The sequence below is a fragment of the Penaeus japonicus genome, unplaced genomic scaffold (genome assembly GCF_977035675.1).
Source record: "Penaeus japonicus unplaced genomic scaffold, GWHDUDI00000001_assembly GWHDUDI00000028, whole genome shotgun sequence".
Lineage (NCBI taxonomy): Eukaryota > Metazoa > Arthropoda > Malacostraca > Decapoda > Penaeidae > Penaeus > Penaeus japonicus.
Window position 1 is genome coordinate 3,054,087 of NW_028234430.1, and position 12,875 is coordinate 3,066,961.

The 12,875-nt window shown below is 39.7% G+C and overlaps 1 protein-coding gene across 1 annotated transcript in view; it reads left to right on the forward strand.

Annotated features, from left to right (window-relative positions):
* LOC122246704 (kinesin-like protein KIF16B) overlaps positions 1-11,612 on the forward strand; it is a 16,270-nt gene extending 4,658 nt beyond the window's left edge. The window contains exons 4-13 of the mRNA XM_086553643.1: positions 2,468-2,584; positions 3,252-3,358; positions 4,394-4,500; positions 6,032-6,224; positions 6,599-6,717; positions 8,287-8,529; positions 9,218-9,390; positions 9,662-9,991; positions 10,334-10,446; positions 11,279-11,612. Of these exons, the coding sequence (XP_086409769.1) occupies positions 2,468-2,584; positions 3,252-3,358; positions 4,394-4,500; positions 6,032-6,224; positions 6,599-6,717; positions 8,287-8,529; positions 9,218-9,390; positions 9,662-9,991; positions 10,334-10,446; positions 11,279-11,612 (1,836 nt within the window). The remainder of the gene's footprint in view (positions 1-2,467; positions 2,585-3,251; positions 3,359-4,393; positions 4,501-6,031; positions 6,225-6,598; positions 6,718-8,286; positions 8,530-9,217; positions 9,391-9,661; positions 9,992-10,333; positions 10,447-11,278) is intronic.
* The last annotated feature ends 1,263 nt before the right edge of the window (positions 11,613-12,875 follow it).

Genomic DNA, 12,875 nt, shown 5'->3' on the forward strand with positions numbered 1-12,875 from the left:
GGAGAGAGAGGTAAGAAGAAGGGAGGGGAGCGGGAGGAAGGGTGTGGAGAGAGAGGGAGGAGGATGGAAAAAAAGGGGGAAGAAGGAAGGGAGGAGGAGAAAGGGAAGAAAGGAGAGGGGGTTAATGGGGCAAAGGGGGAGGGAGAGTTGGAGAGAGAGAGAGGGAGAGAGAGATGGAGGGAAGGAGAGGGGTAGGGAGGGAGAGAGAGAGCTAGAGAGAGAGAGAGAGAGAGAGAGAGAGAGAGAGAGAGAGAGAGAGAGAGAGAGAGAGAGAGAGAGAGAGAGAGAGAGAGAGAGAGAGAGAGAGAGATGGAGGGAGGGGGAAAGGGAACGTCACCTCCACCTGTCCAACGAAACGAGTCGAAAATTCCCTGCTTGTAAATATCTCCCTCAGTGCTTTATGTGATTAGTTTTTTCGACATATGTTTCTGCTTTATAAGCGTTTTTTTTTCTTCTTTTTTCTTTACCTTCCATTTTTTTTCCCTTTCTTAACTTAGGCCTCTTTTCCCGGAAGCGGTGCGTTGTTCAGAGGCTGAGCTGTTGTGCTTGCAGGGGCTATTGAAGCTTTTCGGAATATTGTTCTTGCGAATGATTGTGCTTTTGGGGCAAGATTGGTTTTGATTTTTTTTCTCCAGCGTGTGTGTGTATGTGCGTGTGTGTATGTGTGTGTGTGTGTGTGTGTGTGTGTGTGTGTGTGTGTGTGTGTGTGTGTGTGTCCGTGTCCGTGTCCGTGCATATTTTTTTTTTGTGTAGGAGAATTATACACCTGTATCCACGTGTCCCCTCATGAACATAAACGTATATACACACACACACACACGAATTTACACGTGCGTTCACAAGCATACGCACGGTCTCTCTCACTCACTCCCGAAAAGAAAAAAGAAAAAAATCACAAATCAAACACGCACCGCCGCGACGCCGATCTCGCAAGACCCGCCCGTATCGCCGCGCGCCGGGTCGGTCGGTTGTGGCTCTGATCGGATCTCGGAATGGCGTGCTCCCAGCTGATTTGCGTCGGGACGGTCAACGGGGCCCATTAGTGTCAGGGGGTCAACCGGAGCGCTCCTGCTGCGGTACTTCCTTCCGGGGAGAGTATAAGGGGTGGATGATGGGTAATGGGGGGGAGGGGAGGAGGTGGGGTTTGGGGTAGTGAGGAGGGGGAGGAGGTGGGTTTTGGGGTTATGGTAGGGTGTGGGGGGGAGGAGGTGGGTTTTGGGGTATTGAGGAGGGGGGAGGAGGTGGGTTTTGGGGTAGTGAGGAAGGGGGAGGAGGTGGGTTTTGGGGTTACGGTAGGGTGTGTGTGGGGTGGGGGGTGGGGGGGAAGGTGGCTTTGTGGGAGAACGGAGAGGAGGAAATATGGTTTGGCTGAACGGTTCAAGATGATGGGCAGAAGAGAGAGAGAGAAAATGAAAAATAAAAATCTTAAAATGGAAGGATTAAAAGGAATGACGAAAATTTAAAGACAAAAATAGCAATGAAAGTTCACATACAAATTTGGTTCTAATTCATGCCATTGCTGTATCAGAAATAAGTTCCCTCTCTTTGTATTCTTATTCAGTTCCGATCGGGCCGCCTGTAACTTAACTCGGGCAATATGTGTCCGTAGAGTTTATCCAACTGGGGGTCAAATTGAATTTCATAAGGGGCATACTCTTACTTCACCTACGTGCTTCTACAAAAAAAGGATACAAGAATTTGCAATTATCATGGATGCTATTAGCCGTGCGAGGTCTGCTATATCTCTCTCTCTATTTTTTTTCTAATTTGCGACAAATTGGCGGCACAGGTCACTTTGTTTTTTGTTTTTTTTTCTAAATGCCTCGTTTGCGTGACGTTTTGCTTCTCGAGGGCAGATAGGGAGAGGGAGCAGGTCACGCGACTCCGACCGATACGCTACTCGGAAAACGCACCGCCATTTACGCGGAAAGAAATTGTGATAAATGACACCTCTTTTTTTTTCTTCTTTTTCTTCTTCTTCGTGTTCAACCTCTGTAGGATATTCTGTAGTGGACGATGTCTTTGTGATTTTTTTGGGGGTGGGGGGGTCTCTCAAGCTCATGGCGATATAAGTTTGAATGGTAAGGCATTCGTCACATAAAAATTCGCGTGTTTAAAGAACTTTTTTTTTCTGTATTTCTTTCTTGTGAGAAACGTGGCGAATTCCAATACAGGAAGCTTATAATACTTGCATTATGATTGGTCTAGAAATTTAAGAAATAATTATGAAATCTACAGTTATTTTGATGTAATACATGTATTTATCCCAAGTTCGTTAATTAAAATGATATACAGTTATATCTATGTAATACATGTCTTTATGTCATACATGGATATTAGGTATACAATTAATATATAACATACCATATCTTAATCTATATAAACCACAATTCCATACACAACCATAACAACATAACACACGTCTTAATCTCACGCAACTAAAACTGAAATCATTTCACGCTTTCAGATCTACCGCGAATTAGGACAGGACATGGAGGCAGCGGCTGTGAGTGGCTACAACGCGTGCATACTTGCCTACGGACAGTCGGGCTCTGGAAAGACGTATACTGTCTTAGGGCATAAGGTAAGGAGGGAGAGAGGGTGTGAGGGAAGTTTGTCGAGGTGTGATGTGTTGATTTATATGGTTTGTGTTTCGTTTTTTTAAGAGGGAGAGGGAGTGTGTGTGTGGGTGTGTGAGTGAGTGAGTGAGTGAGTGGATGAGAGAGAGAGAAAGAGAGAGAGAGAGAGGGGGGGGGGGCAAGTAAGAAGGAGAGAAAGGGAGCGAGGGAGGGAAGCAAGTATGAAGGAGAGAAAGGGGAAGAGAGGAAGAGGGAGGACACAATTGAGAGAGAGAAATCTAGAAAGATAAAAAAAAAAATAATAATAATGATAATAAATCAGCTGTGTATATTTACGTGTTGCATGTGTGTCTTTTCGTGTTTATCATTGATTGTTGTGTGTATATATATACATTTCAGATCCTTTTTTAATTGATAAATTGTGACATATTTTACTTCATATTCCTTCTTTGCGTTTGAATTACTGTATGTATTTTTCCAGATACCTTTTCTTATCTTAATGTTCATATCCTTTGATTTTTAGAAACGTTCGATATTTCTCTCCATCGAAGCATAGATAGATAGTAAGTTAACATAACGCCTTCAACGCAGCATCCATACCCGATGCCCCGATGCCCTCCTTATACCCAAATAAATATCAAGTGCCACTAAATGAATATATACATTTCCCAGGAATCCCCCGGCTTGGCACCAAGGATATGCCAAGGACTCCTCACACGGCTTCAAGAGAGGTACGCCCCCGAGGACCTTTGCGCCCAGGACTTCTCGCTCACTCTCAGGTAAAGGAAACGAGGAAGTAGGATGGAGGAATTTTGGGGACTTGGTTTGACGTTTGTGTGGTGCTTTGATTCTTTGTTTGTTTTGTGGGATGGAAGGATTTGTCTTATTTTTTTTTCTTATTCGTTAGTTGTTGTTGTTGTTGTTTTTTTGGGGGGCGTCGGTTCCTGGTTGAATGGTTTTTGTTTTTTGTTTGTTTGTTTGGAGTGGAAAAAAATGAACTTGAACGACTGGAAGTTTGTTTCTTTGTTTATATGTTTGAAAAGAACATCATTATTCATAATATTTCTTTCTCCGGGGGCGGACGTTAAATTATTTTTTTCTTCTTTTTTATTTCTTTATTTCATCTGAATTTCTTTAGGTTTATGGAAACACTTACTTTCATCTCTCGTCCCAGTGGCTACTTCGGTCCGCCATTTCAATAGAAGGGAAAGTTAGTTTTAATTTAGAAGGTCGATCCAAGTTGAGATTAAATAGAGGTTTCTTGAAATTGGATGAAATTGGACATCTCATTATGACCACGTTAAAATAATAATGGTTCCTGATTTAATTGGTATTGACATTGGTCTCGCAGTCTGGTGGATATTAATTATCAAGTTTCATCTGTCATACGGGAATACATTAAAAAAGATAAACAAAAAAAATACGTGATTTACAATAGATTAAAAAGTAAAAGATGGACCTTTATGCAGGAATACTTATAAAAAAAAACATACGATATACAATGGATTAAAAAAGCAAGAGATGGACCTGTATGCAGGAATACTTAGAAAAAAAAAGAGATATACAATAGATTTAAAAAGCAAAAGATAGAGATAATAATTTAATGACTATGATAATCCAGATTATTTATAATAACTATTTTTTTTTTATTAAAAAAACATACGATATACAACAGATTAAAAAAGCAAAATATAGACCTTTATCTGCAATAAACAGAAAACAACACAATAACCAAATAACGACTCATTTTCCAGGTAATGATTTAATGACTAAGATAATCCAGATGATCTATAATAACTCTTTTTTTGAAACAGCTTGGTTGAGATCTACAATGAGAGGGTGCGAGACCTGCTCACGGGCAATGATCAAGGACGGCACCTGCGGGTAAGGGAGCATCCTCACACAGGACCCTATGTGGATGGTGAGTTGTTGTTATTCTTATTTATGTTGATGGTGAGTTGTTGTTATTCTTATTTATGTTGATGGTGAGTTGTTGTTATTCTTATTTATGTTGATGGTGAGTTGTTGTTATTCTTATTTATGTTGATGGTGAGTTGTTGTTATTCTTATTTATGTTGATGGTGAGTTGTTGTTATTCTTATTTATGTTGATGGTGAGTTGTTGTTATTCTTATTTATGGTGATGGTGAGTTTTTGATGTTGATGGTGATTTTTTTTGGTGATGGTGAGTTTTTGATGTTGATGGTGATTTTTTATGGTGATGGTGAGTTTTTTTATGATGATGGTGAGTTTTTTTTATGTTGATGGTGAGTTTTTTTTATGTTGATGGTGAGTTTTTTTTATGTTGATGGTGAGTTTTTTTATATTGATGGGGAGTTTTTTTTTATTTGTGTTGATGGTGATTTTTTGTGTTGGTGGTGAGATTTTTTTATGTTGATGGTGAATTCGTTATGTTGATGAGGATTTTTTAAATGTTGATGGTGAGTTTTATTTTATATTGAAGATGAGTTTTTTTTATTTTGATGGTGAGTTTTTTTTATGTTGTGGTGAGTTTTTTTTATGTTGACGGGGAGTTTTTTTATTTTGATGGTGAGTTTTTTTTATGTTGTGGTGAGTTTTCTTTATGTTGACGGGGAGTTTTTTATTTTGATGGTGAGTTTTTTATGTTGACAGTGAGTTTTTTATATTTATAGTGATGGTGATTTTTAATGTTGGTGGTGATTTTTTATATATATTAAAGATGAGTTTTTGATGTTTATTGTGAGTTTTGTTTATATTTATGGTGAATTTTTATGTTGATGGTGATTTTTTTTTTATATGTTAATGGTGAGATCCTTTGCATGGAGAGATTCTTACAACATTTCCTCTTCTTCCCTTGATGAATGAGTTATTTATAGGTCTGCGTATTTGTGTGAATCAGAGGCCATTGTTTACAAAACGTTTATTAATTCAATGTATGTCTGATTCGTGTTCAGTATCAGCGTTGGAAAGCAAAACGACGAAGGGAGACGCAGGAAAGCACACAAATAGACCTTTCGTGTGTGCTTCTTAGGCATATTCTTGTGTGTGTGTGTTTTAGGCATATTCTTGTGTGTGTGTGTTTTAGGCATATTCTTGTGTGTGTGTTTTTAGGCATATTCGTGTGTGCTTTTTAGGCATATTCGTGTGTGATTTTTAGGCATATTCGTGTGTGATTTTTAGGCATATTCGTGTATGCATTTTAGGGATATTCGCGTGTGCTTTTTAGTCATATTCGCATGTGCTTCTAGGCATATTCGCGTATACTTTAAGGCATATTCGTGTGTACCTTTTAGGCATATTCGTGTGTGATTTTTAGGCATATTCGTGTGTACTTCTGAGGCATATTCATATCTTCCTGCCTTCCACTCAGTCGTTTTGTTTACAATTCGCCCATCATGAATCCATCACATGATCGATCACGCTGTCTTGTCAAGCGCATGTCATTATTATTCACCCCGCCCTCCTCCACAGGTGTGACGCGCCACCCCATCGCAGACACGAGTGATGCTTGGTCGTTGCTGGAGCGTGGGCGTGCGAGTCGAAGTGTGGCTCCCACGGCTTCTCACGCCCATTCGTCGAGGTCCCATGCCTTGCTGACCTTAGATGTGACCCAGCCCGCGGCCCACACGCGTTCAACGTTGACCTTGGTTGACTTGGCTGGGAGGTATGGGAGAGGCTGTTGTGTTGTTAGTGAATGTGAAATTGTGGTGTTCTATTTTGATGAGAAATGTTATATATTAATGAAGTTGTTATATGTATGTTAAATGTTATGTATTAATGTTAATGCTATATATTAATGTTAATGTTATATATTAATGTTAATGTTATATACTAATGATAAGTGTTATTTATCAGGTTTGATTTTTATACAATACTTAATAAAACTATTACCTTTTACATTCATGAACAGATCTAAAAGTGGAACTGATTATCCTTCTTGATATTAAATAATACCCATGGACAGACGTATTATATTTCACCTGCTTATGAACAAAAAACAACAAAAACTATACACACTTACCATTCTCTTCTCGATAGTGAACGAGCAAGCGAGGAGGTGGACAAGACAAGGCTAACAGAGGGAGCAAGCATCAACCGATCTCTCGTGACCCTTGGCAATGTCATCTCTGCATTAGGTAAAGTTCGAGGTCCTACTCGTAGGCATGAGAGAGTGCGAGTCCATTTTGCTTGCAACGTGGTTTTGTTGGAGAGCGAGAAGGATATATGTGTGTGTGTATGTGTGTGTGTGTGTGTGTGTGTGTGTGTGTGTGTGTGTGTGTGTGTGTGTGTGTGTGTGTGTGTGTGTGTAAAACTTCTGATCGTGATTTGCAATCCGTTGATATTATAAAGGACTTTGATTGGATGTGTTTTTTTCCTGATCATGGATTGCATATGGTGTAAACATCACACTGACTGCAAAGTATTTCTTTTGTATTTAACAATGTTAAGTCTAATGCTCTTGTCTGTAAAACACATTTGACTGTAATAATATCCAGTATATTGTTTAGATTATATAACATATGTATAAGTTCAAGCATGCTTATTTTACCTTTACAGCTGCAGTATATATATATATCTTATCTCTTCGATTTGTGTAACCACTTTTTTGTGTAGCCTCATTTAGTTTCAGTAGTGAGTGTCTTAAGTATCATGAAACGGAACCAACAAATTTGAAAAAAAAATATTAGCCTTGAATTCGAAAAAAACGTTTGAAGTAGCTCTGGGAGGCCAAAGGCATATATATTATAATCGCCATTAGGCATAGCTACGAAAGGCATTCATTGTAGTCGTATTTACTTTCCTATTACCCTTGTCTAGTCGTCCACAAGGCTCGAGGCTGTATTTGCTGTGGTAGGTCTAACACCGTAAAATCTGCATGCATACATACGTCTTTTATGTGGGTATTGTCTGTACTGTGTATTATTGTTTCTCTTCGTGTTTTGATTGCTTCCCTTTTTTATTACTGGTCTATCTTGAATGAGGATTTGTTACTGATGTAAGGTAGTATGTACAGTGTAGTTCTGTTTGTAAAGTTGGGTAGAATTTTAACCTTTTAATGATCTTAATTAAAGGTAGTTATTATAAACATATTCTTGATAGATTTAAATAAGATTATGTTTTATATTATGTCTTGTATGTTATGTCGTTATGAAGCCTTTTTTATACTTTACAATGAAAACAGATATAGAATTCTGTCTTTAATTAACTATTCCAAAATTTTGTTTATGAATGTGAAATTATTAAATTTAGTAGCTAAAGTGCATGATAAATACAAATTATTCTTTTTAAAAATAGTCTGTGGTATAAAAAATAGTTTATATGTTACAGTTACCAATCTTTATTCATATGTATAATATTAATCATACTATTCTCTGGCTTTCAAAGAATTTCACTGCCCCTAATTAACGAGTCAGCATAATCATGGATTAAAAGTTACTATCAGCATAATCACATCTGGAATAAAAGTTACTTAATAGGAAACAAACCAAAAAGAAGTCTTTAATTACTAATAACACTCATAAATGCTACAAAACATCACAAACAAAAACATGGATCTCACACCATCCCACCTACCAGATCTAAATAAAACAAAAACACCCCCACCCCACCCCCCATACACATCTATCACACTCATAAACGACACAAAAACCCTCATAGCAGGAAACCACTACTCACGCACCCTTTCCCCTCTCCCTCTCCCTCACCCCCTCCCCCTCCCCCAACAGCTGAGCGCGGTGCTGCCTTAGGATCTACAGTGGCGATATCCCCCCTGGGCTCCAACCTCTCCCTCTACAGTGCCACCTCCCGCCCCACCTACGCACAATCCCACACCACCATCCCCGACGGGTATCCTCCTGAAGGGCAGAGGAAGGCTTCGAAGCTGCCCTTCATTCCCTATAGGGATTCGGTGCTCACCTGGCTCTTAAAAGACACGCTCGGAGGCAATGCCAAAACTTTGATGATTGCGAGTAAGTGGATTTTCTTCTCTCTTTTTGTTTACGTTTTTTGAAATGATGATGTGGTTGAGATTATATGAATGTTGTTGTTTTTTCTTCTTTTTGTTCCTTCTTCATTTTTCTTTTCTTCTTCTTCTTCTTTTCTTCTTCTTTTTCCTTCTTCTTCTTATTATTATTTTTTTCTTCCTACTTCTTCTTCTTCCTACTTCTTCTTTTCTTCTTCTTCTTCTTCTTCTTCTTCTTCTTCTTCCTCTTCTTCTTCTTTTCTTCTTCTTCTTTTCTTCTTCTTCCTTCTTTTTCTTTTCTTCTTCTTTCTTCTTCTTCTTCTTCTTCTTCTTCTTCTTCTTCTTCTTCTTCTTCTTCTTCTTCTTCTTCTTCTTCTTCTTCCTCTTCTTCTTCTTCCTCCTCTTCTTCTTCCCCCTCTTCTTCTTCCCCCTCTTCTTCTTCCTCTTCTTCTTCTTCCTCTTCCTCTTCCTTTTCTTCTTTCTTTTTCTTCTTCCTTCTTTTTCTTCTTTCTTCTTTTTCTTCTTCTTCTTCTTCTTCTTCTTCTTCTTCTTCTTCTTCTAGGGGTGCTATTAATTTATGGCATAAAACAGGTCCACCAGATTTATGTTGCTTGTTAGCATTATGTTTTTTTTTTCCCCGAGAAATATTATACTTGATTAAGACTTGGGGAAAACTCTCTCTCTCTCTCTCGTAGCTATGTCTCCGTCCAGTACCAGCTTTGCCGAGACCGTCGCAACCTTACGCTATGCCACACGTGCGCGTTGCATCGTCAACATGCCCGTGGTGAATCTAGACTCAGGCACTGCCACTATTAGGAGTTTGAAGAAAGAAGTGGCTGCCCTTCGGAGGCTCTTATGTGATGCTAATGTAAGTCGGGATGAGGGATATTACATGTTTTTTTTTTTTGTTTTTGTTTTTTTGTATCGTGTTTATTCAGATCGTTCGTATGTTTAGATAATTTCGATGCTTGTTTTTTTTTAGCTAAGAGAGGAATTAAAGATCTGTAATTAATATTCAGGTAATCATGAAGTTATTCTCCTCATTTTATATGCTGTTTCGTGAAAGACCAGTAAGGAAATCATCATGAAATGCATGATCCGAAATGGCATCAACACCTCACCGTCACCTCTTTCGGCAGCCTTCTGTCATGCAGTCACTTGGTGCAAGTGGCACTGCATTGCTTGATTTGATCTCAAACGCATCGACCTCGGACCTCACCCGCGACTGGATCGACCGCCTCCAAGTCGAGCAGACGACGAGCGACCACAAGAGGGTGCGACGGAAGAGCGCTCCCGTCGGACGAGGTTCCTCCGGGAAGATGAACCGCTCGACGTCCTCCCTCGTCAGCGTCGACGCGGGGCAGAGCTCGTGTGGGCCTCGTGACGTCATCGTGGAGACGGAGCTCCCTTATTTGCTCAACACGCTGGACGACCACAACGCCTCCAGCATAATCATATATCATATACAGGTGAACATCCGTGGCGTTGGATCGAGTCGTTGTGATGTGTAATCCGTTGCTGTGATTTACCTTTTTTTATCGGGTGTGTTGTTTCATTCCTATTCTCTCACGTATGAGGAAGACAATTATAAGTGCTATGTAGAATAGATCTATAATAACTTCCTTACCTGATGCACAAAACATCCCATTCTTACATCAACTTAAAGACGAAATATCCGATAAATTCTGAAATGAACTTGTACATCACCAAGAATGATTACCTTTTTATAAACATATATAAACAAAAGGATTTAGTCTTTTTCTCAGCATAATGTGACTCTTTGTTTACCTACCTGCTTCCTTCGTAAACAGAGTGGAGCTTCTGTTGTGGGAAGTGGAGAGAATGCAGACTTACACCTCAGTGGGCCCGGGGTCGCACCGTCGCACTGCACGCTGGCACACGCCCGCGGTGCTGTTACTCTGAGGTAAAGGATGATGTGTAAAAGTTGTGATTTTTTTTTTGGAATTGAGTTGATATATTAATGCTGTTGTATGTTTATTCTTTGTTTTTATTTTGTTTTTCTTGGATGTCTTACTTGGGTGATATTTACTACTACGACTAAACCTTGCTGTAGTTTCAAGAATCATTTATGATTATGACGTCATGTGGTCGTAAACATGAGGAATGGGTTTCTTCGTGAATATGTATTGCCAAGATGATTTTTTAATGACGGGGAAAGATAGGCGATTGAGTCGATATTCAATGCCTAGTTGAATGATATAAAGTCACCATAAGCAATGAAAGGTTTTATATATATATATATATATATATATATATATATATATATTTACTTTTTCAAGAAGAGGATTATCTAGTTTGGTCAGTTAAAGAGAACGGTTTGTGATATTTTATATTACGCATAAAATATACGGCCTTTGATTAAATCGAATTCATAGTCTTACGCAAGTGTCGAGAAGGATACAGATATTAATGGTAATTAAGAAAATAGTAATAATAAAATATTTGACACGTAGAACCCTAGATAGGACATTCCTTTAAAGAAATTAACAACTTCAATTACTTTATAACAACTCTACTCATATAAAATGCCATCAACCATCTTGAAATTAACCCACAACAATGCCAGACCCCAACACATGAACCACCAACAAAGTACATTCCGATTCCCACAACAAACCATTTACAAAAAAAAAATCAAAATAAATAACTGTCTTCTCGTCCAAAGTACATTCCGACTTCCACAAGAAAACATTTTTAAAAAATCAAAATGAATAACTGTCTTCTCGTCCTAACAGGTGTCTGACAGGCTGCGAGGTGGAAGTAGATGGGAAAGTCCTTGCCGAAGGTGGAGCAAGGAGACTCAAAGATGGGGACGTCATCACCATTGGGTCAAGAGCCTTCACGTTCCACACGGCGACGAGGGCACGTCCAAGATCCAAGTCCTGCCCACGCCATGAGGTAAGCGCGATGGGGAAGGTTGTGTTGACACTTGGAATTTCCTGTTGGGAGTCGGGAGGTTTAAGTGGTCAGATGGCGGGGTTCATGTGGTGTTTAGATAACGGTTGCTCTCCTGTTTTAATTCGGGAGTTCAAGTTCTCAGATGTTGGGTTTCATGTGGTGTTTAGATAATGGTTGCTTTCCTGTTTTAATTCGGGAGTTTAAGTGTAAATGTCGGGTTTCATGTGGTGTTTAGATAATGGTTGCTTTCCTGTTTTAATTCGGGAGTTCAAGTGGTCAGATGCCGGGTTATATGTGGTGTTTAGATAATTGTTTGTTTTCCTGTTTTAATTCGAGAGTTTAGGGGGTCAGATGTCGGGGTTCATGTGGTGTTTAGATAACTGTTGCTTTCCTGTTTTAATTCGGGAGTTCAAAGGCTTGGGGGAAGGTGTGGTTTTCATGTGGTGTTTTGTCAACTGTTAGTGAGCAGTGATGGGATAGAAATTGGTGACCTAGATACCAAGCAGGTATCGAATAAGATTTTTATGGCAATGAGCAATAATATCTTTGGGATTGTGATGAGCTTCGCCTTGGAAATAGAATGAATTCAGATCTGATTTGTACATTAGAGTGCTTGGATTTAAATCTATTGCCTAGATATTGCTAGCCACATTTAAACAACTGGTGCATTTATTATCAGTCGTAATATATTTGCTTTTGGATCAGTAGAGTAATTAATTAAATCGCCTGATATGCCAGTAGTTACTGTTGCTACTGCCAAAGGGTATAGCTAACCTAACCCAGTTAGTAGTGAATACTATGTTTCTTAATTAGTAGTGAATAATAATGAAAACATATTGGCAACTTGCAGCCTGTTTACGATGGTGTCTGTGAAGGATATGCTGATATAAAAGATGCAGCGATGTTAAGATTATCAATCTGCACAGAGAACGTGATAGATAGTGACTGTTGCGGGGAGGTGATGGCGACTCTGTCCAGCCCGAAGCAACTGTGAGCGAGAGCACTGTTCAGAAGACTGTGACTGATGTAATCCAGTTAGGAGGGTGGGGTGAGGGTAGGGTCCGGTGGGAGGGGGGTTGGGTTAAGAGGGTGGGGGTAAGGGGGGTGGGAGGGTTCGAATGAGGTTGAGAGAGAGAGGGAGGGAGTTGGGGAGGGATTAGGGAAGGGGGAAAGGAGGAGGAGGGGGAGGAGGAGGAGGAAGGAGAAGAGAGACTCACCGATGATTTTCTCAGTCTCACCCTCACGCCCGTGCCACTCACACGCCCACACCTACTACGCCCGTGCTTTGGTCCTCGAACGTTTCTTAATTACCCCGACGCAGCGACTCCACACTTGGGTAAATATTGCAGTGTATTGCCTCCACTCGTCGCATGTTTTTAGATCAAATTAATTCAATTGCATTCAACTTGCATACGTTCACTCCTACAGCCTGAT